We start from the raw sequence: 25,591 nt of genomic DNA, 5'->3' as shown, positions 1-25,591 counted from the left end.
CTTGCACTTCCTGTGACTTTTCAAGACGAAACAGAGTGTGGGAGGAACTTTATTTTTCTCTTCCCCTTTGCAAAAATGCGGAGGTGCCGACTGCTCCTCTCCATCTGAGGTTCAAGAGGAGGTGTGGAGTTAGTAGGAGCCTTCAGAGAGGAAACAGTCCTTGGTGGTACAACAGCTGAAGACTGGCAGCCCAGGATAACACAGACTGGTAAGTTGTCACACAAACCCTTCACCCATTTGATGGGTTGCTTCATAAAGCAGGTGGATAGAGATAGTGATGCATTAATGTAATGCAAGTCGGACTTCATTAGAATGACACAAGGGTGGACTCTCCATAGATGTGGCGAGCTCTTATTCCTTTGGGTTTTTTTAATGCAGGTTTGATGACCCTCTGCAAGGGATTCTGAAACTGTGATTCACAGAACTCTACAGTTCTATGATTCTCTGTTCAGGTTTGCAGTCACTCTGTTCCATCACCTCCCAAAAAAAAACCCAAAAAAAACCCCCACCTAGTCAACATTCTGCAGCTTTTGAGCATCTTCAGTCCTGATTCAAGAGTTTGGGGAGTTAGGAAGATAGGAAGCTGCCTTATGCAGTCAGACCATGGGTCCAGCTGGCTCAGTGGCAGCAGCTCTCGAGGGTTTCATGCAGGGAATTTTCTGTTGGGGATTGAGCCTGGAACTTTCTGCATACAGGCTCTACACCACTTTGCCCCTTAGGATCTTGTCCCCTTCCTTGGTGGTCTAATTTTGAGGGGGGCCCCCATGCCTGCTGATAGCTCCCCTTATGGGTGAGGCTGCTTTGTCCATGTTTAAGAGCGTCACTCACCCACTGAACACCAGAACTAGAAGAAATGATCGGCACGGCCCCAGATTGATCAGACCGAGGGGTCCATCTAGCAGTCTTCAGCTTACAACTGCATTCAGCTGTGTAATGATAAGTTTGTGCTGGAGAAGGCAATCAAAGGCTACCATTCACAATGGCTGCACTGTACCTCCACTAATGGAGGAGTGACAGTTGCTGCAAACTACAGGAGTGGAGAGTCGTGCTCAGTTCCTGTTTGCAGGCTTCCCAGAGGCATCTGGTTGGCCTCTGTGAGAGCAGTGTGCTGGACTAGGTGGGCTTTTGACCTGATCAAGCTTATTCTGTAAAACTGAGATTGCAGCACAGAGCCCAAGCAGCTTAGCTTGATGCAAAGTTGCAGCCCTCTTGATAACGTCTTAACATTCTTCTCTTTCTGCTTTAACAGTTTTCCTCTTCGCTGGGTCAGCTCTGCTCACAGGCAAAAGGCTTGCACCTCTTTAGCCCACCACAAAGACCTCCTTAACTCCAGCTGCCCGCTAAAGACCCAAGGCTCTGACTTTGAACCGTGTACTACCTTGGGAAATGTGAAGGCAAAGTGACCGCTGATCTCTAGGAAAAGAGGAGACACTTCCACAGCTTAAAAGAGAGAGATGGATAACACAACTATCGTTGATGAGACCGTTGCCAATGCCAGCTTGGTAGACTGCGTCTTCCAAGCAGACTTTCAGTATTCCTTCTTCACGATTGTCTACAGTACGGTCTTTGTCCTGGGCCTCCTGGGGAATGGAGCTGCCCTGCACTTCCTGACCTGCCAGGTGATCAGCTTGCCTCGCTCCTACGTCTACCTGGTCAACTTAGCCGTGGTGGACACCCTATTTGTCTGCATCCTGCCTTTCAAGATCCATTACCACCTCAACCGGAACAACTGGATCTTTGGGGACATTGCCTGCCGGCTGACAGGGAGCATGTACTTCCTCAACATCTACCTCAGCATCGCCTTCTTCACCTGCATCTGCCTTGACCGCTACGTGGCCGTTTTGCACCCTTTTGTGTACATCCGGATCAAGGGCGCCCACTACGGGCTGGTGGCTGCGGTCCTCTGGGTGACGGCAGTGAGCATCGCTGCCCCGCTGGTCCTCGGGGGGCCCCTCAACTTCAACCGGAGCAATGCGACCGTCTGCTTCGAGAGTTTTGGGCTGGAGGAGTGGACCGGGCGCATGATGCCCTACAACGTCTGCGCGCTGATATTTGGCTTTGTGGTCCCTTTTGGGGTCATCCTGATCAGCTACCCTCTGATCGCCCGGCGCATCTCTCGCATCCCCCGCAGCGCCCGCAAGAGGAAGGCCCTGGGCACCATCTACCTCATCCTCTTCATCTGCGCCACCTGCTTCCTCCCATACCACCTCACCCACCTGCTGCACTTCCTCATGCGGGCTGGGCTGATCCCGGACTGCCGCTTTGCCGTTGTCATATACAGGATGCGCCGCATCACTCTGGCCTTGGTCAGCTTCAACTGCTGCCTGAACCCAATCTTGTACTACTTCACCTCAGCCAGCAGTCGGTGCCGCTGGAGACTTCCCTTCAGGACCAGGGCCACAAAAGTCTACACCATCTGTGGTCGAGGCGACGCTTGCACACCCGCCAACCTACGCATTGCCGGACCAAGGCGGGGTGAAAGGAGGCAGCAGGTTCAGATGATATCGGTGAGAAACCCAAGGAACTTTAACTGAAACTGTAGAGGGCTTTGTGCAGGAGGGGTTATGTTTTTTGAGAGAGGCTGCAGGGACCACATTTCCCCAGTGGCCACTTTCTGCTACCCACCCAAGACCCCTGAGAGAGATTATTAGTAGTGCCATGTTTCTGCAGGAGCACATAATGTGATACCAGATGCAGAATACATGCCCCGTGATTTTATATTTTCAAAAAGGCACGTTTCTAGTCCTTTCGGCCATGATGAGATGCTTCCAAGTGGGTCAGCAATGTTGACTAAAATTGCAGGCTGCTTTGGCTGCAGCTGAGTATGGATCTTGCCTTGGAATGGGGATCCTGTGCCACCCCCGCCCTGGCTGTTTCTCAACTGCACCTCCCATCAGTCCTAGCAAGCCCTGACCAATGCAGCAGGGATGGGCAGGAGAGGTGTTGTTTGGCAATATCTGGAGGGCCAAAGTGCCCCCACACCCATCTTGCTCCTCTACCATGGCTTTGCAAAATGAAAAAGGAAGACACACTTTTTTACGCTTCCTTTGGATGGACAGGGCTTGGAGTTGGGTGTGTTTGCTTTTGAACATGGGCATATGTACCCACTTCTGTTTTTAATATAGACCAGACATTAAACTGGTGAAGGCTGATCCATTAGGTTGAAATGAGGAACTGACACACACAGCTCAGTTTTCTCTCAGCCAGCCCCCACCTGCCTGCGAACATCTTCCTCCATAGTCTTGAATCCTTCTTGTGGGCTTCTCAGAAAAGGCAGCTAGTTGGCCACTGTGAGAACAGACTGCCAGGCTCTGATGGGCACTGGCCTGACTGGGCAGACTGCTATGGTGCCCCTGATCCTTTTCCCTTCAAGTGGGAGATGCCTGCGACAGAAGATGCCACCTTCTCTGCCCATGAAGCAGGTGCTCTACCATCAAACGGCACTCCCTTCCCCATCACAAGGCAAGAACTCACAGAAATGAATCCGAAGGTGAGTAGCCTGGACGATGCTGTGTGATTCATTATCTGAGATCAGTATGGCATTCACATTGTGATGCCGGTGTCAGACTTTTTGAGCTGCCAGTACATCAGGGCTCCCCGGCTGCTGCCAGCTCAGCACTCCTCACTTCCTTGTGCTGTCCTGGTGTTAGCTGGGGAGCCATTGGCAACTCAAATTGCCTTAACCTCTGGGCAGGATGCATCTTTCCTCATGGAGCAATGACTGCCCTGGGAGGAAAGCAGCAGTCTGCAGGAGCCTTTGCATTGCGGCTTCCTTGAACTACTCAGCTTGGAGAGCACCGATGCTTCTCCTGCTTGCGCACTGGAGAGACGTCCAGGCCCCCCCCCACCAGCTGATCAGTTTAAGGAAGCCCCTGCTAGGACATGTATCTCGGCTGCTTCTTCCTCCCCTAAGGTGGGGAGGAAGAAATAGCTGAGATACATTCCAGACATTGTGGTATATCAGAATATCGTGGTCTTTAGCTGCTGATGTATCACGATGTTGAAAACCAGGTATCGCCCAGGTGAGATGACTTGGGTTGGGGTGTGGAGCTATCAATCCTGGTAAACTGGCCTCCTTTAGAAAAAACACACAGTTTGCATTCACTGTGAAGGGACTACTACCTATTTTTGGATTTTTTAAGAAAGCCTACTACTTGGAGTTGTTACTGCAGATGCCACCTGTGACAATAAAGGCCACTAATATTAAATACTAAAATTCCTTGCATTTTAATTTGTTAAAAACACACACAGACTTAAGTATTTACATTGTTCTTTACATGTTCCAGGGTTTTAGCTCCTGGAGACTCATGCCGTGATTTGAGGCAGCGCCTTTTTCAGCAGGGAGGTCACGTAGCTACCCATTTCTTCATCCTGCAGCCAAAATCCATATTTTTTGGTTAGTAGAAGCTAAGGCTGTACATTCACACCACGATACCACTTTCAGACTTTTTGAGCTGGCAAATACATCACAGCTCCCAGCACAATGCAACTCACTCCTGTCTGCTTGCAGGCAGATGGGAGTGAGGTGCCCTGTGTTGGCAATGGGTAGGGGAGCTGCAATGTATCACCAGCTCAAATTGCCTTGAGAGGCAGGTGGTTTAAGGAGACCTGCTGCTCTGCTGTAGGGGCTGGGCGACAGGTTTTCAACATCATGATGTATCACCATGGTTGGCGATAAACCACAATGTTGAAACAAGCTGTATTGCCCCCTGCCAGAGTGAAACTGCTTTAGCTTTCACTTTTGCAGGCCAGGGCCAATGCAGCTGCTCTGAGCCTGCTGCTTGGCTGGGGGGCAAAAAGGCTCCTATCCCCCAGCTGAGCAAGCCCAAATGCTGGCAGGGGCCTTGAGGCTCCTTCTGCAGGCGTGAGGGATGGGTAAACTACCTTGCTGGCTCCTCCTATCCCCCATGAACCAGGTGGCGGCAGCCAGGCACACAGCCTTTTCCTTGTGGGGTGGAAGCAAGGAGCCCCACGCGGCAGGATGCAGGCTCTTTTAAACTTCTCCGTTGAGAAGTTCTTCTCAATGGAGAAGAATGGAGCCTGCACCTCCCCAGCCGCGATCCCACTCCTGCTTGCGTACAAGGCAGGCTTGGTTAAAATTACTTGGCCGAGGCGAGGACAGTGGCATACTCCTCAGCCAAGCAGTTTAAAGAAGTGAGGGAGGAACATGCTGTATCGCACTTTGCCGATGAAGCTTGTTTCTCTCGCTGCACCTATGAGGGCAGAGTGGGATGGTGGTTTCACTTGGCGGTATATCACTAGTGAAACTGCCATTGCTGTTGGTCCCTTCGCCCAGGCCTAATCTGCTGAGGGGCGTGCAGCTGCCCACACCTCAGTGGAGGAGTTTAACAGAGGGAGAAGCAAGCTGCCTTGTTCCTGGCCCCACGAGGTGCTGGGGTGAAACTGCCTCAGCCTGCTCAGCAAGAGCAGCAGCGGTTTCACCCCACACCTCACAGGGCTGGGGCTAATGCAGCTTGCTCCTTCCTCCGTTCCAACACTGCGGTGTATCGCCAGATTGCAGGGTTTGGCTGGTGATACATCGCAATGTTAGAAACCTGCTGTCGCCCAGCCCTAGAAGCCCGCTTGCTTGCCTTAAATTAAAAATATTGCCCCGCTATAACTTCCTGCATTCCTCCAGCTGTGTTGCAGAACCATTTTGTTTAGATGGGCTTAAGGAAATCCAGGATGGTCTGCCAACACCTCTGGGGCTGGTTTACAAAGGCTGCAGCCTGCAGGGATTGTCAAAGGGGTGCTCTCAAGATGCTGTTTAGTCCAACTCCCTTCATCCCTCTGGCCATTAGCCACACTTACTGGGGCTCAGCAACATCTGGAGGGTCTCTGGGTCTGCTATAGCCCCTTGCTAAGGTGGAAAGGGGCAAGGGGCTCTGAAAGCCAGGAGTGTGATAACGTGTAAAAAAGAAACCTCACCTGATATGTCCACGACACCAGCAGCAGTTTAGTTGCAGGATCTTCCGATTGCACTGTAACCTGGATCAGGATGGACTCGACCATTATGGAGGTGTCAGAGAGGTGTTGAACAGAATAGTCCTTCAGGAAACTGGGGGGGGGGGGGGACAACAACAACAACATGTTGAATATCACCACAAGCAGCTTCCTTTCCTCTCCTGGGGCAGCTGGCAGCTAGGAAAACAGATCCTAAAATGCATTTTGTGATTGGTCTAACAATTTTGGGGGCAAAATATTACTTAACCTTTCAAATAGCCTAAAATTATTTGGTAACCTCTTCTGTACAAACAATGAGAGTTAGAATCTTAACTACCGTATTTTTCGCACCATTGGACGCACCGGACAATAGGACGCACTTTGTTTTAGAGGGGGGAGAACAAGGGGAAAAAAATCTCCCCCTCTCTGCCCAGCGCCCCTTCAGTGAAGCGGCAGGAGGCGCTGCACAGAGAGGGAGAGAACTTTCCCCCTCTTGTTTTCCCGCTCTAAAACAAGGTGCTGTTTAAGGTGCGTTCAGGCGGCTGCCTTGGAAGCCTGGAGAGCGAGAGGGGTCGGTGTGCACTGAGCCCTCTCGCTCTCCAGGCTTCAGGTTCCTTTCGACCTGCTCTTTGGGGCTGGCGGGGGGAAGCCCACCACCAGCCCCAAAGAGCAGGTATGGGAGCAGCGGAAAGGCGCAGCGGACAGGCTCCTGCCATAGCCACGCGTCACCTCCCCAGCCGGGAGAGTGCGCGCGGGGCTAAAGCAGCCTCCCGCGACCCTCTCCCAGCTGGAGGTGACACGCAGCTATGGCAGGAGCCTCTATAGCAGCGCGTCACCTCCCCAGCCGGGAGAGCGCGCGCGGGGCTAAAGCAGCCTCCCGCGACCCTCTCCCAGCTGGAGAGGTGACACGCAGCTATGGCAGGAGCCTCTATAGCAGCGCGTCACCTCCCCAGCCGGGAGAGCGCGCGCGGGGCTAAAGCAGCCTCCCGCGACCCTCTCCCAGCTGGAGAGGTGACACGCAGCTATGGCAGGAGCCTCTATAGCAGCGCGTCACCTCCCCAGCCGGGAGAGCGCGCGCGGGGCTAAAGCAGCCTCCCGCGACCCTCTCCCAGCTGGAGAGGTGACACACAGCTATGGCAGGAGCCTCTATAGCAGCGCGTCACCTCCCCAGCCAGGAGAGGGTCACAGGTGCTTCTTTAGCCCCGCGTGCGCTCTCCCGGCTGGAGAGGTGACGTAGGGCTGTAGAGGCTCTTGCCATAGCCGCACTTCACCTCTCCAGCCGGGAGAGGGTCGCGGGGCTACGGCGTCTTCGCTCCATAGGACGCACACACATTTCCCCTTCATTTTTGAAGGAGAAAAAGTGCGTCCTATAGAGCGAAAAATACGGTAGTTGATTTTTTTAAAAATAAGCATGTTAGAAACTAAGATCAAAGCAGCATGTCTGCACTAATCTACAACCTTGGTACATTGGACAGATTACAGTACTGAGTGCAGAATTTTGGGAATGTGAGTTTTCACCTTTCTGCCAAAGAAAGCAAGCTCCTAATCTGCAAGGCTGGGAAGATGTATAGGAAACTGTGCTCAGCAGCAAACATAGACAAATAAGGCGCAATTTTTCTTTTCTTTCTTTGCTGGGGGCTGGTAATATTCAGTGCTTGCTCTCCTAACTAACAAAACCAAAATGCATGTTCAGATTACATAGTCCCTCGAGGATAAGAATTCCAACATTCCTAGCTGTGAGGTCCGAATTCTCTGTTCCTAATCCGAGGACAGGACTAGAACAAATAATGAAAATGGCAAGGAAGCAAGATTTTGGCTCAGCAGTGAAGGAAAAACTGCCCAATGGACAGAGCTGCTCAGCAAAGGGAGCAGGCTGCCTCAGGAGGCTGTTGGCTAGGCTATCCTCCACTAGGCACACTAAGCAGGAGGTCCTGAATGAGATACAGCCAACTCTGACTGCTCAGTCAACCATTTTTTATTCAAACTAGGGCTCCTCCCTATCTTGTGGCCCCACCTCCCACCTTTCCAAGGAAGCACAAAGCAGGCCTTGAGCCAAAGCATTCCTTCAAGCCATTTTGCACACAGTCTGGTGTACCTACGTCTTCAGGTGGTTGTATAAACGCAGTCCTGTCTCATGCTCTTTGCGGGGGTCCTGGAAGTGGATGCGGCAGGTGAACCTCAGCTGGTGCTCCGCCAGGCCCAGCTCTTTGAGTGCTTGTTCGGGAGAGACCAGGCGGAAGCTCTGCCCAGAGAAGGAGGAAGGGAGAGAAGTAATGCACAGGGCCTGCTTTTGGGCTTCCTCCTGAGAAATCTGGACAGCCAGGGAACAGCATGCTGAACTACCTGGGCTGTCAGTCTGATCCAGCAGGCTTGTCTTACTTTTTAGAGAGAGGCACAAGGCACAGATTTAACAATGTACTGCAGCTGGGGTGGTGGCAGTGAAGAATTCTACACAACAGGGAAACCTCCTGATCTCAGTGGCAGCACCAAAATAAAAATATTGAAGAGGGCAAGCACATTTTAGGCTTCTGAAACATCATTTCACATTAATGCTCCCATCCTAAACATATAATTGTGGAAGTAAGCACTACTGATTTTAATGCATCTTAAACCTTATTTCAACTAAGCCTTCTTAAGAGTGCAGTTTTAACTTTCCAGTTTACAATGTGGTAGTAACCTATATGTTACTTCCTGCTTGGCAGGGGGTTGGACTCGATGGCCCTTGTGGTCTCTTCCAACTCTATGATTCTATGTGAAAAGGGCCTTTCCTCCACGTAAACCATTGAGAGGTTCCAAGAATGTAGGGAGACTACTAGGCAGAGTTCTGGGTAGATGGGGGACCTTTCTGCCAAGCCCACCACAGAAGCCATTCTATCGGCCAGGAATCCTATTCACCCACCCAACCTGCCTCCACTTACATTGTCCTTGATGATCAGGGTCCCATGCATGAGCTTTGGCCTCTTGGAGTCTGGCAAGGGCCCTGGATATTGGAAACAAAGAGAGGAAGGCAGTCAGCAACCATTCAATTTTCCCCCACCACCTCCAGATATTCCTTGTTGTGTACGTCACCAGGTCCTACAGTCATTCATTTATTTACAGGGACAGGAAAGGGACCACAGCCACCCATTCTGCAGCACCCCTCTGCAAACAGGAAACAAACACCACAATCAAAAGCCTCTGCGTGTGTTACTCAGAGGTGCTAAATTACTGCACTCTTACCGCAGTGGTCCAATTTTAGCGTCACATTTCCCTTCCTAGGTTCTAATGCCAGAAGAACTGCTAGTCCCAGAAGATGTCACAGGGTGTTACTGCAATCAGCCAGCGATACCAGCTTAATTTACAGCTGGTAGCAAAAGAAGATGGTGCCATGGGGCTAGCTGGGCACTGCTAGTAGCATGGCTCCAAGTGCCTCTGTCTCCACTACCAAGGAGGGCCAGACGCTTGCACTTTCTAATCCCACCACACAACCGAAGCCATTTCAATTAAAAAAATTATGTTAGTGTAGTTCAATAGTAAGATTCTAGTCCTCATGGACTGTAGAGATGAGTTCTGAAAGAACACCAACTGCCTGTAGTCCTCTGGGTATCTCAAATACAGCACCACCCAAAAGAGGAGAGAGAAAGGTTTGCCTGGGAAGGCTGGGGCAGAGGGGAATGGTCTCCTTCAACATACATGGAGGCGGCCTAAGCAATTTGGGCACTTCCACAGGGAACAGAAAAAAGAGGGACAGGTTGGTGTCAGAACTCAAGAAGAGGACCTGTGTGGCATTGTAGAAAGGAGTTGTATGCAGTGCAAGATTATTTTTCATGCTTGCGCTCTGTCTATTAGCTTCACATCTGATGACAGCATGGGACTTACCCAAGTAAAACTGAATTACACTAGGATTACTAGCAGGATAGGGCCCATCTGCTGAGGGGTGGGGAAACTTTGACCCTACAGATGTTGCTGAACTACAACTCCCGGCTCCAGCAAGCCAGAAGAGGGAAGTTCTTCTCCCTCCCTCATAGCACTAGAACTCAGATATCCAACAAAGCGGAACCTTGGAAGATTCAGGGCACACTAATGGACTTGTCCACACAAGGCATAATTAAACTATGGAAGTCTCTTCAGCAGGAGGCAGTGATAACCACCAACTTTGATGGCTTTGAAAGAGGATTAGGGAAGTTCACAGAGGACAAGGCCACTGGTGGAAGCAGCCACACTGGCTATGTTCTACCTCCATTGTCAGAGGCAATATGCCTTCAAGTATCAGTGGCTGGGAACTGCAGGAGGGGAGAGTGGTGTTGCCCACATGTCCAGCTTGCAAGCTTCCCATTGCGCATCTGGCTGGCCCCTGTGAGAACAGAATGCTGGACTAGGTGGGCCATTGGCCTGATCCAGCAGGGCTCTTAGTAGTTTAACAACACGTGGTAGGGCCAAAGATCCCTACCCCAAGCCAGACACACATTGACTCAACACCGTACATGGAATGGAAATATCTGACCCACAACATGGAAAGCCCAACATACACAGGCTTGATAAATGGCTCTCTTGATCACCTGCATGGCTTTGCTTTCTTTGGCTTTGCCCTTTTGGTGGTGGCCCCAACCATCTTCCAGCAGCCACATGAAAACATATCAGGCCTACAAACAGCAGTGCTTGTAGGTATCTCCCCAACCCAGTATCAGTACAGCAGGGATGAGAAACCTCTGGGTCAAGGGACCAAATGCAGCCCTCCAGGCCTCTCTTAACTGGCCTTTGGGCTCCTTCCAGGCCACACCCCTCACAAACCCACCTTTGCACCCTCTTGTTTTTGCCAGGATGGGGGATAAAGAAGGGTGTATCTAAAAGAGGACGCTATGACGACTCTCATTTTAAATACCCCTACTATATGCAGGCTATAGAAGCTGTGATATATTGCTGAGGGAGGCAAGAGAAGAGGAAAGCAAGTCTTCAACCAGCAGTTATGTCAATGTCTCATCCAGAAACATTTTGGCAAATTTAAAAAATCCACCCGGACAGAAATTTTACCCTTGAAAAAGAGGACGTGTCCTGGAAAAAGAGGACACATGGCAACCCTAGCTAGCCTACTACGCAAAGGGAGGGTTCAAATCTGCTGCTAGGCCCACTTGTGTCTCTTACCCCACCCCTGCCCCAGAAGGACATGTGGTACTTGGGCTGAACCCTGCTGTACAGATTTGTAAATATGTTTAATAAATAGTATTTCTTTAAAAATGTTCGAGATGAGTTGTGCACCCAGGACTTTACCTATGGTGAGCTCCCTCTTCAACAGCCCGAGCGAAACGTCCACAGGGATGTTGGGGTTGGTGTGAACTGTCACCGTCTCCCCATTGGCAGGCATGTGGCAGGTGACATCTGCAAGAAAACATAGCCAGTCAACTTCGTGTTCACTTATTCCTAGTGAGGTAACCCAAGGTCACGCCCACGCCATGCATCTAAAGCACACCACTTTCCCCCTAAGGAATCCATAACAAAGAGCAATTCCTTGGATGGTTCTTTCTTTCTTTCAACAGAGAGGGAAAAGGATTTTCTGGAGCTGTTCAGAGAACACATGAGAACCTCGGGAGGTGAAGGAACAAGCATGGGGAAAGGCCGCAGGTCCCTCTGTGGGAAGGGTCACAAGACAGTGGGAAGGCTACGTACGGAATTCCTGCTCAATCTTTTGCTTCAGGAACTCCATCTTCTTCGCCTCCCCATGGACCAGGAGGACGTTCCGCGGCTCCGCTTGGCGGATGAGCTGCATGATGCCCTTGGCATCCGCATGGGCACTGAAGGACATGTACTCCACTTGCATCTTCACTTCCAGCTGGAGGCCAGAAAGACATGTACAGGGAATGAAGGCGGCTGCCTCAGAATGTATTCTTACTGCACGTCCCCTCAGATCCTCCCTCCCTCCCTTTCTTTTCAATCAATTAAAGTGGAGGGGCAGCTCCAATCTGCCACAGCGGAAGGTCCCTCCTGTGAAACATTTCCACTCACAATCTGCCTTCCTTCCATTTCCAGCTTCCGCTGACCGCCCAAGATTTTATGGCCGACAGTTCCTTGCACGCAATATCCTGGCATGATTACCTGGGAGACAGAAACCAGAAAGAAATTGTGCTTGTTACAGGAGCGACAAAATGGGTGTGGGGTTATTTTTTGGGGGGGATACCTAAGCACAACCAGTGTGATGTAATGATTAGAGTGTTGAGCTATGACCTGGGAGACCAGGGTTCAAATCCCTTCTCAGCCATGAAGATCGTATATAAATGTAAAAATTAAAATAATAAACAGTATCTGCATGCTTCTTGAGAGGCAGATTCTCCAGTAACTTACTATGATGATTATTACAACTAGGAAAGTAGGAAGCTGCCTTATACCAAGTCCAACCTAAGGTTCATCTAGCTCAGTATTACCTACACTGACCAGCAGCAGCTCTCCAGGAGTTAATTATAAAAAGGAACACACCAGGACTTCTGTCCTTCCTAAAGGGCTACCAATAAAATTCATACGCAAATATATTTGAGTACGACACACCTGGTCTGTTCTTAGAATTGCTGAAATTTCCACCCACAAATTCTCTCTTGGGAAGCTGTCATTCCAGAAAAATCACAAATTTCTGGTACTTAAAAGCAAAAAACAAACCAAACCAGAAGGATTGCTTTGGGGTTTGTCAAACTAAGCCCTACTGAAAGCAGATCGAATTAGTAGACCTAAGCGAGTCATATCCACTAAGTAGACCTAAATGAGTCACGTCCACTAAGTTCAATTCTGCTCTCTGAGCAGGAGCGGAATTACCTGAAAAGCAGGAAAGTTTTGTTTGCTTCTTTCAAACATGAAGGAGTGTGCGAAAAATGGCATGCGCACGACTATGCGCAGCCTAGTGTGCTACAGTCTCCTCCATCACCTTAGTGTTCTGCTGGTATGGACCTGCAGGTGTCCACATCTAGGAGACACTTTATGTGTTAGATTATTAGACATGCCTCTTCGGGTGTTGGTTGGAAGTGTACCCTTAGAAAAGCATCTTCACAAGCACACAGGCTGATATGACTGGGTCAAATTCATTAATGTTGTTGAATTAATTAAACAAAGCAGCGTTAATTGGGCTTTGAATCAATGTGCAATTAACTGCACATTTTATTGTGCTACTACCTTTCCTAGTGGGTTGTGCACACCACTATTCTGAATAATGCTTTTTATAGGGCAGTGAGCACTGGGCATGAGTTTATGGAACCAAGGGGGTTGTGGCGCTCAAAGGTTTGGGAATCCAGACTTAAACCACGGCCATGAGGAGGAGCAGCAGACCTGTATTCGTCAAGAGCATTTCCATACCATGTTCTTCTCGTTGCCGGCCCATTTCTTGAAGATCTGGAGGGACTGCCCAGCATGAAGCATGCCTGGTGTGGCAAACACAACCTTAGGAAGAGAAAAGGGAAAGTAGGTTCTTATCAAATCCAAGATGGCATTTTCAGGAAGGGTCAAAATGGAACCTGAGTGACTTGGCCCTGACCCATCATCACCTGCCCGGTTCCCTCCCTACAAGTGCATCTTCCAGCCATGCACTGCTGACCCTTTAAGTGGCTATCTGACCCTTTCCTGGCAGACCACTGGGGCGGGGAGAAAAAGCAGGGGAGAGAGAGGGGGGGAGGCCCATGTCATTGTTTATGAAATTGTACCATGGTGGTGTAAGGCACAGGTGAGAAAGCTGTGGACCTCAGCAGAAAAAAGGAGGGGGTGGAAACAGAAAATGGCATGTCAGAGAGAGAGAGAGAGAGAGTCCAGGGTATGTTTCTGTGTGTGAGAGTGAGAGAGAAGGAGTGGCCAACCCACTATTTCCCTATGATTCTACCACTGCCTGCAGCCTCTGAAAGATTACTCCAAAAGAATGCGGATCTCTACAGAAAAAGGTTGACTGCCCTGTCGTAAGCAGCCTTGAAAGGTGTATTTGCACTAGAAGGCCAGGGTATAAATACTTAAATGATTAAATCGAGCCCATCCCCCATCACACACACACGCCCCTCCCTCCACACGTACCATTGGCCCTGGGTTGTCAGCGAAGGCCCGGTCAAAGGCCTTGATGTGCTTGAACTCAAACATGTTCCTCTGGACAAACGTCTTCCGGATCTTCTGGTTGGTCCACGTGATGAAGAGCTTGTAATAGTGGTTGGCCTTCTCCGTCAGCCCCGTCGAGAAGTAGATGGGAGCCTTCAAGTTCATTCGTTCCCTTGGGAGGAAATGACAGTGGTGGCAGTGGGGAAAAAAGATCCATTCAGCCACCCTCTATAAACAGCTCTCTGGCTTCTGAAGTCTTGGCCTGTAACTCTCATTCGTTTTGAAGCATGTTTTCATCATGCCTAGGGATAGTGATTCGAGGTTGGTTTGCTTTAAAAAACAACAACTGAAAACTTGACATTCTCAGAAAGCTGAAAACAGCACTTGTGACCACACTGGGTTGCACATTATGGTAAGCTATGGTTTGATGGTTTACCAAGAATGCACAGGCCCCTGCTGCTGTGCTCCTTTTCTGCTGATGAGCAGGAGCAAATAGCTATGAACCGTGGCTTAGTGTTATTTCTGAACCAGAGATTGCAACTTGTTTCAGAGCGCAAACTGCTTTGTGTGATAAAAACGCTCATCCCTGGTTTGGATGGAATGCAGAGCACCGTAGTTTGTTGCTTTTGCTCACTAGCACGGAGCTGTTGCTGTGTTCACGTAAATCATTCGTAGAATTGAAGAGTTGGAAGAGATTCCCAAAGGTCATCCAGGCCAAGCCCCTACAGTGCAGGTGTCACAATTAATGGCTGTCCAAGCTCTGCTTAAAAACCTCCAAAGAGTGAGAATCCATCACTATGGCTTACAGTGGAGAGGGGAGGGCATCAAGGCTGGGGGCTGAATGTGGCCCTCCAGGCCTCTCTTATCTGGCCCTTGGAACGCTCCACAGGCCATGCCCCCTCACCGCAGAACACCCCCCCCCCAAACTAGCTCTGCTTAACACCTGGCTGGAATGTGCCCTTGAATTCTGATCATGCCCCCTGCTTGCCTGGATGGTGTGAGCTGGGCTTGAATGTGTGTAGAAACAGCCTACAGTACGAAGGTAACATTTGCACTGGTTGATCTGCCCACGTTTTGCCTCTGTCCCCGCCCACCTCTTGCATGTGGCCCCTGGAAAGCTGCCCAGAAGGGAACGTGGACCTCGAGTTGAAAAGGGTTCCCTGCTCCTGGCTCACCAGGACGTGTAATTGGTACTGCTGCCAGGATCACAACTTGCTCACAAGCCCAGGAAAGGGCAGAAGGGAGCATAAAGATGACAATGAGATATTGGGTGGGCGGGAGAGATTTCATTCTTCAACAAGCAAGGAGCCCTCAGGCATTGACGCAGCAAGTCATTTTTTAAATGAGAGTGAAAGAGGCTTGTCTCCTTACCAGAAAGTCTCCAATAAAATACAGAGCTCCTGAGCCCGTCCGAGAGCAAATACGGGGATAAGGACCTTTGGGAGAGGAAACAAAGGGTTCAGTTGGGAAATGGCAGCTGCAAACTATCCCCTGCTTGCCCAGGGAGATACACCTGGCACCAACCTTCTCTATTTTAGGCACCTGGCAAGGACATGGTCTTTTGGCCCTGAATTTGAACGATGGCTCCTTTAATAGGGTGAGGCCTTTAAATCCTGCCTTGTACCTGTGTTTTTAGGCTTGGTTGTTCTTAAGTCGCTTTGGGTCACTCTGGCTAAATAAAGCAGCTAACAAATTACAAACAGGATACAGGTGGTAACAACTGGGAAATGTCTCTCTCAGGGGAAGTTTGCCTGCTATGACCGATCTGCTAACTGGAAAACTTCAGCCAGGGTGTCTCGGAGGAGCCTAGAAGCTGATAGGCAGGCTGATAGTCGTACCTTCCCGCCTCGTTCGATGGCTTCGTGGACCTTCTTCAGGAAGTCCCTCTCCCTGCAGCGCTTGGAGTCTCGAATGGTCGTGGCGTAAGTGGACTCGGAAATGAGCAGGTCAGGGCGGCATTTGTCGATCCAGGCAGCTCTAAGGACAAAGCACAGGCCTTGCGTTCCAGCCGGGGTTCAACACCACCACGACAGAGCAACACTCCAGGTGAAGAGCTCAAATAAAATGCCTCCCTACCCCCTGTAAATCCTGCTCTGCTAATTGTGGTTGTTATTAGTCGTTTATACCACTTACTTACCAGTGTGGTGTAGTGGTTAAGAGTGTTGGACTAGGACCTGGGAGAGCAGGGTTCAAATCCCTGCTCAGTCATCAACCTCTCTGGGCGGGGCCTTGAGCCAGTCACTGCCTCTCAGCCTACTTCACAAAATGGGGAGGGCCACAAATGCCGCATGGAACATGGAAAGGTTATGTGGGAAGAGCTTCAAAACCCTTCTAAGGCCCTCCAATATTTTACAGTTGATTTAAAAAAAAAACACCTTAAAAACTGCCAAGAAATTTAAAGCATTCAAATTTCAAACGTTGGGGGTCAAAACACAAACAAACTGGACTATGGTTTTCCAAAATTTTTAGTTTCTGATCAAGTTGCCCAAGCCTCCTCCACCGGCCACTTGGACAAATAGAAATGAATGAGTGTCATAAAATGGCATTTGAGAAAGAGCGAATCTTAGTGCCTTGGTGTTCTCCCACACTTACCCTAAATGCCTGTCTGGAGTCATGTTGTAGTCACCCTAATTTGAGAAAGGGAGGGGAAACATTTTCAGCGCATCACAAGTAACTGAGCACGTTCAGCTGAAAAGACAGTATATGTAGATTCAGCCAGGCACTTACAGTGTAAACAACGGACTCGCAGCCAACTTTAATCTGGAACATGGCTGCCCCAAGCACATGCCCTGCGTAATACGCCTTGATCTCCAACTCGTCATCCACCTGCATAAAAAAAGGGCAAGCATTGTGGCACAATAGTAAAATGTCTGCTTTGCCTGCAAAAGATCCTGGGTTCAATCCACAGAATTTCCTGATAGGACTAGGAGACAATCCTGCCTGAAATCCTTGGAGAGTTGCTGCCAGTCAGTGCAAGCAATGCTGAGCCAGGGGGAACAATGCATTCCTTCCTGTGTAAAATGACAAGCTGCAGTGGGCGCAGAATGCAGTGGCTAGATTGCTGATGGAGGAAGGCGGTTGACAGCAGGGGACACTTCTGCTAAGACATTGCTAAGACATCTGCTAAGCACTGGCTGCCCACAGGCGACAAAGATCTTGTAATGATATGCAAAGCCCTGAGCAATATGGGCCCAGGATACCTTAAGGACCCACCTGAGTGCTTATATCTTAGCTTGATCACTCAGAAGAGCATGGCTATAGTCGGCCCCCTTGCCTCCACCAGCACTCAAATGTTTAGTGCTACTGGTCCCATCTTCCAACAGAGATGCAGCAGACACTCTCAGTAGACTTCCAGGCTTCTCTCAAAGACCTTTTCATGCCGACAGGCCAACACAGCTTTTGAATTTTTCAGCAGCTCATTTTCATTTGGTATCATTTTTACGGTGGTCATTCTACATATCAAGTGATCCAACTTTTTTTACCTCATGTCATCCATGTCATCCAATTTCCTTGATATTTTGTACACTTGTTGAATGAGCAAAACTAAGTTTAAATCTAAAATTTTAGCTTTATATGTCATCCTGTTTTTGACTTATGAGGGTTTGAAATTTCAAAATAATTAACAATTTTGGCCTTGTTGGACCACACACAAACCTTAGAAGGTCAGCCCAGCCCAGCGTCGAAACTAAAAGCACTAATCTCTTCGGAACTTCACGGGCTTTAATATGATAGGTCACATTTGTTACAAAATTTTAAATTTTAAAAAGTGATTAAAAATGATTAAAATTATTCAAAAAATATATACGATCTACCTGCAAAATTTCATCTCGGGATCTCAATGGGATCACATTAAAAAAATTATTTTGTATTATTATTTTGTACATACGTGCCTGCCTTATTGGGATAAAGGGGTCTTCTTGGAGTAAAATATAATGGAATAAAGAAGACTTCAAACAAATTATTATTATTATTATTATTATTATTATTATTATTATTATTATTATTATTATTTCTACCCCACCCATCTGGCTGGGTTTCCCCAGCCACTCTGGGCAGCTTCCAACAGAAGATTAAAAATACATTAACACATCAGTCATTAAAAACTTCCCTTCTCATGTTCATGAGATGAAGTACAAACAATAATTCTTTCAAAGTGTTAATTCTATAATGCAACAGCAAGCAATCTCTCTACTTTGGAACACATTTTTATAAGAAAAGCCTGACTAGCTTTCCAGATACCTTTCAAGGACATTCTGTGTGGTGGCCCCCAGGTTTTAGAACTCCCTCCCTGCCTGGCACCTTCATTGCAAATGCTGGTGGTGCCTCTTTACCCTGAAGACCTATTTTTAAGACCCACCTTACTTCAGTGACTGTAAGTTGTTTTAAACTACTTTTAATATTGTGGTTTAATTGTTGTACCCGCTACTGAGACCTTAGAGTGAAGGGCTGGTAATTAATAAGAATAATAAGGATTAATAATACAATTATAATAATCAGGCATGAGTCCCCATCTCCCAAGGCTGTCTCCCCCTACCTGCACTGTCTGATGAAGATGGACAGCCACCACTTTCTTCATGCAATCTTTGATCATCTGGGAGGTGAAGAAGTTGGTCTCCCCTTTCTTGTCCACGGTGATTTTCCGGAAGTCCTCAAGGAGGATGGGGCAGATGGCCTTGGTTGGGTGGGTCATGTAAATGGGCCCATCGTAGCCAACCATCTCGCTGAAGTACGGAAGGGCCCCACAGTGGTCCAAGTGGAAGTGGCTGCAAAGAGACAGGGCAAAATTCAAGGTGGCCTTTGATCCCCGCTAAGTGAGGATGGGCCTCAACAGCTATTTGAAGTAGTTGCAAAACTTTTTTTTTTTTCTGTATATGAACTTCATATACAGTGGTACCTCGGGCTAAGAACTTAATTCGTTCTGGAGGTCCGTTCTTAACCTGAAACTGTTCTTAACCTGAAGCACCACTTTAGCTAATGGGGCCTCCCGCTGCTGCCGCACCACCAGCGCGATTTCAGTTCTCATCCTGAAGCAAAGTTCTTAACCCAAGGTACTATTTCTGGGTTAGCGGCGTCTGTAACCTGAAGCGTCTGTAACCCGAGGTACCACTGTACAACTACTTGTATGTGTCTTAAAAGTTACATTTAACTTACTACATTATTAGGTGCCTAATTTACCCGTTGACATGAAACCCTCTCCCCCCAAAAATGCCTAAAACTAACCAGGACCTATTCCACTTCCAGCAACTCCTTAAGATTGTAAATGCTTATTTTGCATTCATTCATATATATATATGTATATGTATATATGTGTGTGTATATATATATATGCTTTTACAGTGGTGCCTCGCAAGACGAAATTAATCCATTCCGCGAGTCTCTTCGTCTAGCGGTTTTTTCGTCTTGCGAAGCAACCCTATTAGCGGCTTAGCGGATTAGCGCTATTAGCGGTTTAGCGGCTATTAAAGGCTTAGCGGCTATTAAAGGCTTAGCGGATTAGCGGCTAAAAGGCTATTAGCGTTAGCGGCTTAGAAAAAGGGGGGGGCGAAAAAAATCGGAACACTCGCAAGATGTTTTCGTCTTGCAAAGCAAGCCCATAGGGAAAATCGTCTTGCGAAGCAGCTCAAAAACGGAAAACCCTTTTGTCTAGCGGGTTTTCCATTCTTGTGAGGCATTCGTCTTGCGGGGCACCACTGTAATTTTAGCTTTTTCAAATTAACAACCTTTACAAACCATGGAGAGTTGGTTCAAAACCCTTGCTCAGGATTCCCTTCACTTAAACTTCAAATTGTGCAGCTTGATAGGATATATACTCAAAACCCATTGGTAACAGGTGAATCATGATGCCCTGAAACAGCTTTGTGTGTTGCAGCCCAAAGCAAGTTAACAGTGTACATGTCACTAGACAAGACAAAGGTGGTACCCACCTGATGATGACACAGTCCAGGAAGTCAGTCAGCCTTCCATTCTGAGTGATGTAGGAGAAGTCAGGAAATCGCCTCTGCAAAACACAAGAGACTTGGTGTCCCATAATGGTGGGGCTTACACCATCTGGCATGCCCAGGAAGTACCCATGTGTGCACAGAACACCCGAAGATTTCTGCTTCTTCAGAACCCACCCAGACTTCAAGATCAATTTTGGAGGCCCTCCTTGAACGTTCCAAGATCATTCGTTCATTCTTAGCGGCCAATAAACTCTAAGATCATTTATATTCCTCCACTGCAGGATTTATCACTATTATTTATTAATTTCTATACCACCCTTCATCTGAAGACCACAGGGCAATTTGCAATATAAAAACACAAAAACGTACAGTATAAAAGCAAACAGAAAGAGGTTGCACTACATGACCCTCAGGGTCCCTTCCAATTCTCTGATTCTATATTAGTGAGCAGAAGGGGCAGGGCTTTTTCAGCGGTGGCTCCCAAAGTCTGTTAACTCCCTTCCTAGGGATATAGAGTTGGCCATACTCAGTTCTGGCTTTCAAAAACACACTTTAGAAGCCATTTTATTCCAAACTGCTTTCAGCTGAGATGGTTTCTTGTTGATGTTTTCCAGCTGTGGCCTTGGGCTGCTAGGGGATGATGTAATTCACTATCTGACTTCCTTCCTCTTCCCTCTTCTTTTCTATTGTTGATATCAGGTTGTGAGTCTACAGTCATGGACTGCCTTGTGCTTTAATTGTGTGTCTGCTTTAAATCACTTAGAAGTATTTTGCTCTAGTAAGAATCATGGAAGTTTTTTGAAATAAATGAATCACCTCTGTACAGCACCTACAACATTTTATATCACCTTTACCTGATCCTAAAAACAAACAAACAAAACCAAACAAACCAGGGGACAGGGATTCAAATCTGCAACCTTCTGCAGGCACAACAAGTGTTCTTCCATGTTACATTCAGCAAAGTTCCAGTTCCCACTGTTCGTTTTTGCCCAATAAGGTCTGGGGCTGCAAGGGAGAATTCTTTGCTTGCATGCACCACCCCTTCCAAGTTAAGGGGGGGGGGGTCTCCCTGAAGTCACCAAGTGGAGTGTACAGACCACAACCCAACAGTAATCTCCAGGGAGCTATCCTACTTTGACTACAGAGTTTGGAAAGGAAAGCAATTCTTCTTGCGAAACAGTTGCTGCTCACACCTCTCTCTACAGCAGGACTAAGAGCCTTTTTCAGTCCAAGGACCCCATTCCCTTCTGGGCAACCTTGCAAGGGCTACATGCCAGGGGTGGGCGGGTGCCAGATGCAAAAGGCAGCAACAACCTATATTATGTGGCTGTGAGTTCTGGAATACTTGCTCCCTGTCCTGCAGGCTTTTTTCCACTTGGCATGGGACAGTGGGGTCCTGGTTGACTCCAGTTTAGGAAGTTTTGTGGGGGGAGTGTTGCTGCTGGGTGGTGTTGAGTATTTTTTGTATCTTCATTTTAGATCTTTGTGATTTATGTGGAAATTGTTGACTTTGGTTGTGTATTTTTTTAATGTTTTATTTATTATTTAGAATCACTTTGGTTCTGTTGCAGTTATGTATTTTTTCTCATGTTGTAAGGGACCTGGAGCATGGTTTGAATGGTGGAAAGGTGGCATGCAAATAAAATTATGCATGTTTTTCCTTGCTTCCATAGGCTACTTTCTGCACACACTGACATGACCCCCTCTATCTAACATCCAGGCAAGCAAGAGTTCAAGGGCAGGTTCTGCCCATGGAAAAACACTCAAGTAGAGTGTGAAGCAGGACCAGTGAGGCCTGGAGGGCAACATCTGGCCGCTCCTGGGTCTGCTGTTCACCACCCCTGCTCTACAACCTTCCCACACTCCAAGCTAAACCCTCCATGTACACTTTGGGGCAATGCCAAGTCAAATCTGAAACTGCCACCTAGGCCAAGGCCTGCCCATCACACTTACATCGTCATTATAGCCCATGTGCATCCCACAATCCAACATGACATTTTTCCCTGCAATGGACACGAGGATGCAGCTCCGGCCTACATCTTGGCCAGCTCCTGAAAAGGCAAAACATAAAAATATGTGAGTTGAATGACCTTCAGTCTTAACAGAGGTGCTGCATTTCTGCTGATGCACCTGCAAGGTCACATAGCACATCTTTGGTGGTCATGTCCACCTATGCAGGACTTCTGGGCTCAAATCCACCAAGAACTTCATTCAAATAAGTCTGAATCTTGAAGCCATTGTTTTGGGTCCTGGCCTCCACAGCAGGAAAAACAAGCTTACTACAGCCTCCGTGTGACAGCCCTTGAGATATTTGAAGATGGTTATCTCTTCCCAGTCTCCTCTTTACCAGGCTAAACATGCCCAATGCCCTCATCTGCACACATTACAGCTTGTGAATATCCTTCTTAAATTGTGGTGCCCAGAACTGGACACAATACTTCAGGTGTGGGCTGACCAAGGCACAATAGAGTGGTACTATTACTTCCTTTGATCAGGACCTGGCATAGGCAAACTCGGCCCTCCAGATGTTTTGGGACTACAACTCCCACCATCCCTGACCACTGGTCCTGTTAGCTAGGGATGATAGGAGTTGTAGTCCCAAAACATCTGGAGGGCCAAGTTTGCCTATGCCTGATCAGGACACTACACGTCTGCTGAGGCAGCCTAGAGTAGCACTAGCTTTTATGCTGCTGCACCACACTGTTGACTCATGTTAAGCTTATGGTCTACTACGACCCCTGGATCCTTTTCGTATTTGTTGATTGCCACTCAGCAATCTGTAGTTCAGAAATGGAACTCTTTAGAAAATTTACACATGTGATGAATAGTGGAGGGACCCACATTACCCATGCCTGACCTATACCACCTAGAATCACTGTCAGCACACCTACCATTCCTAAAAATGGAGCTCAGTGCCTCAACTTGGGCAGACTGAAGACCCTAAACTCCAAGAATGCACCCCTCCATTTTTTGGCATAAGTGCCAACATTTATGTTACTCACCCAAGGGAGTGACTTTTATTTCAGGCATCTTTAAACGGCTTGGGTTAAACCTCCAAAGTCCAGCTGCAATGGGAGCCGTTTCAGAGATCCCATAAGTGTTCCCCAATGGTGTCACAGCTTCAGAATCTTATGCAGAAGATTAATTCAAGACGTCCTGAAGGATAACAAATAAATTTGTATGGTGGCAGTGCTGCTGCTGTAACTCACCTCAGACCAAGCCATTACCTGGCATTGGGTCCTGGCCTACCAGCTAAAGACCAACGCTCTATGCCAGGGCTTTGCCAACCTGGCTCCCTCCAGATTACAGAACCATAAAATCGTAGCATTGGAAAGGGTCACGAGGGTCATCTAGTCCAGCCCCATCTTTCTCCCAACATGGGACTTGAGCCCATGACCCTCGGTTTAAGAGTTATGCTCTACTAACTGAGATATCAACCCTCCATTCAAAATCATGCCCTTCTGTACATTTCGGGCTCCCATTAGCCCCACACAAGGTTTCAGCCAGGAGATTCTTCCTGGAGGTGCCGGGGATTTCATTTATCTTGATACGTTTATTAAATTTGCATACCATCCTTCACTCAAAGATCTCTGAATAAAAAAATTCCTTCCAGTAGCACCTTAAAGACCAACTAAGTTAGTTCTTGGTATGAGCTTTCGTGTGCACTTAGTTGGTCTTTAAGGTGCTACTGGAAGGAATTTTTTTATTTTGACTATGGCAGACCAACACGGCTACCTATCTGTAACTGGAATCAAAGATCTCTGGACAGTTCACAGCATAAAAGCTGAACCTGGGACCTTCCGCATGGAAAGCAGTGCCCTTTTCAACTTTGGGGGCTTGCATGGGCACAGCACTCCGAAAACACTGGAAGGCTTTTGTTAAGCACCATAAACCGTAACCAATGCCCGATTTACATATAAGTTAAACAAGCTATAGCTTAGAGCCCCACTCTCTTTGGGGCCCCCCCAAAATTTAAAGGGAAACAACAACTGGATGTACATTTCCAAAAAAATACATATTTTTTATGTGCAAATGGCTTTAGATACCTATTAGGTCCATAAATGGCAGAAAGTGAAGAGGAATTAAAGAACCTTTTAATGAGGGTGAAAGAGGAGAGCGCAAAATATGGTCTGAAGCTCAACATCAAAAAAACGAAGATCATGGCCACTGGGCCCATCACCTCCTGGCAAATAGATGGGGAAGAAATGGAGGCAGTGAGAGATTTTACTTTCTTGGGCTCCATGATCAGTGCAGATGGTGACAGCAGTCACGAAATTAAAAGACGCCTGCTCCTTGGGAGAAAGGCGATGGCAAGCCTAGACAACATCTTAAAAAGCAGAGACATCACCTTGCCAACAAAGGTCCGTATAGTAAAAGCCATGGTTTTCCCAGTAGTGATGTATGGAAGTGAGAGCTGGACCATGAAGAAGGCTGATCGCCGAAGAATTGATGCTTTTGAATTATGGTGCTGGAGGAGACTCTTGAGAGTCCCATGGACTGCAAGAAGATCAAACCTCTCCATTCTGAAGGAAATCAGCCCTGAGTGCTCACTGGAAGGACAGATCGTGAAGCTGAGGCTCCAGTACTTTGGCCACCTCATGAGAAGAGAGGACTCCCTGGAGGGGACCCTGATGTTGGGAAAGATGGAGGGCACAAGGAGAAGGGGACGACAGAGAATGAGATGGTTGGATGGTGTTCTTGAAGCTACTAGCATGAGTTTGATCAAACTGCGGGAGGCAGTGGAGGACAGAAGTGCCTGGCGTGCTCTGGTCCATGGGGTCACGAAGAGTCGGACACGACTAAACGACTAAACAACAAAAGGTCCATAAATTACCATACAGCATATATCCAACACAAAAAACCAGTGACAATTTGTTGCTGACAAAGGACAGCTGGACATATAAAGGGCCGCATTACCTTCAGTAGCTTAGGGACTCATCAAACCTAAATCCGGCCCTGACCGTAACAAGCCACCTTTTGGAATTATTTACAATTGTACCACGCTTGAGCTTCCACTTGTTCTTCTTAATAAAACACCTTTTCCACCTACACAACCCCGCGCATGCCTAGTTATTTGTTCTACCCCTACTTGCTCATTCACACGTGCACCCGCTTTCCTTCGAGGAGCTCCAGGTGGCCTCCATGGGACCCCCCCCCCCCAGGTTCTCCTCAAAACAACCTCGCAGGGGAGGCGAGGCGGAGGGCGAGCAACCCGCCTCCTCTCACGCAGGAAACGCGCTTCTTCCGCGTTTCTGCACCCCCCCCCGGAACACCCCAACCCCTGTTTCCTTGTCTCCATGGCAACAGGAGTCGTCACCCCACCCTCCACCCCCGCTTGCCGCCACTTTCTTTGCAAACTCACCTGGCCGGTCGCGCCTACAAACGCCGAACGCAGCCCTGGGTCGAGGGGCGCATGCGCCCGGCGGTCGCACTCAGCCGACTACAACCTGCGCCAAGCTGGCATATAGACTTTTTTTTTTTACCAAAAAGCAGAGTGACGCACTCAACAGTCAACTTCCGAGGTAGAAAGTACATAGTCTCATATAGTTGGATGTGAATGCCCCCCCTCAAAAGAGCCCTTAACCTCATTTACGTGATTACAGACTAGCGCATGAAACGTTAGGTCAGAAGTTTTGGGTCTGTGTTAAAGTTCACAGACGGGCGCCGAGAGCATG

The 25,591-nt window shown here is 48.2% G+C and overlaps 3 protein-coding genes across 5 annotated transcripts in view; 2 read left to right on the top strand and 1 right to left on the bottom strand.

Annotated features, from left to right (window-relative positions):
• Positions 1–15,796, top strand: part of PUSL1 (pseudouridine synthase like 1) — a 77,076-nt gene extending 61,280 nt beyond the window's left edge. Inside the window, exon 9 of the mRNA XM_082230511.1 lies at positions 15,715–15,796. The gene's annotated coding sequence lies outside the window, so the exon portion shown is untranslated. The remainder of the gene's footprint in view (positions 1–15,714) is intronic.
• On the top strand, positions 11–11,594 carry LOC309536298 (lysophosphatidic acid receptor 6-like). Of its 2 annotated transcripts, none has more exons than XR_014221505.1 (3): positions 11–208; positions 1,250–3,490; positions 11,457–11,594. XR_014221505.1 is itself a non-coding variant. In XM_082230390.1 (3 exons), exons 2-3 carry the CDS (start codon positions 1,455–1,457, stop codon positions 11,496–11,498), a joined length of 1,095 nt encoding a protein of 364 aa, XP_082086516.1. In that variant the 5' UTR covers positions 11–208; positions 1,250–1,454; the 3' UTR covers positions 11,499–11,594. The 2 variants fall into 2 exon arrangements, 1 of the variants encoding a protein (XP_082086516.1); XM_082230390.1 differs by having other exon boundaries at positions 1,250–2,507.
• Positions 4,204–25,396, bottom strand: INTS11 (integrator complex subunit 11). 2 transcript variants are annotated; one of them, XM_082230105.1, is made up of 18 exons: positions 25,279–25,396; positions 22,919–23,072; positions 21,870–21,967; positions 19,899–19,972; positions 18,509–18,737; positions 16,702–16,800; positions 16,567–16,601; positions 15,813–15,951; positions 15,346–15,410; positions 13,957–14,146; positions 13,255–13,338; positions 11,923–12,012; positions 11,587–11,749; positions 11,191–11,298; positions 8,862–8,923; positions 8,043–8,185; positions 5,929–6,058; positions 4,204–4,371 (listed from the first exon to the last, which is right to left on the bottom strand). In XM_082230105.1, the coding sequence occupies exons 2-18, from the start codon at positions 22,944–22,946 to the stop codon at positions 4,306–4,308; spliced, it is 1,803 nt and encodes a 600-aa protein (XP_082086231.1). In that variant the 5' UTR covers positions 22,947–23,072; positions 25,279–25,396; the 3' UTR covers positions 4,204–4,305. The 2 variants fall into 2 exon arrangements, with proteins under 2 accessions (XP_082086231.1, XP_082086232.1); XM_082230106.1 differs by lacking the exons at positions 4,204–4,371; positions 5,929–6,058; positions 8,043–8,185 and adding an exon at positions 8,741–8,793 and having other exon boundaries at positions 8,840–8,923.
• Positions 25,397–25,591: the final 195 nt, after the last annotated feature.

Source organism: Podarcis vaucheri (assembly GCF_965113315.1).
Source record: "Podarcis vaucheri genome assembly, chromosome: 7".
Taxonomy (NCBI): Eukaryota; Metazoa; Chordata; class Lepidosauria; order Squamata; family Lacertidae; genus Podarcis; species Podarcis vaucheri.
The sequence above is the reverse complement of the archived record's forward strand: the minus strand, read 5'-3'. Positions and strand labels throughout refer to the sequence as shown.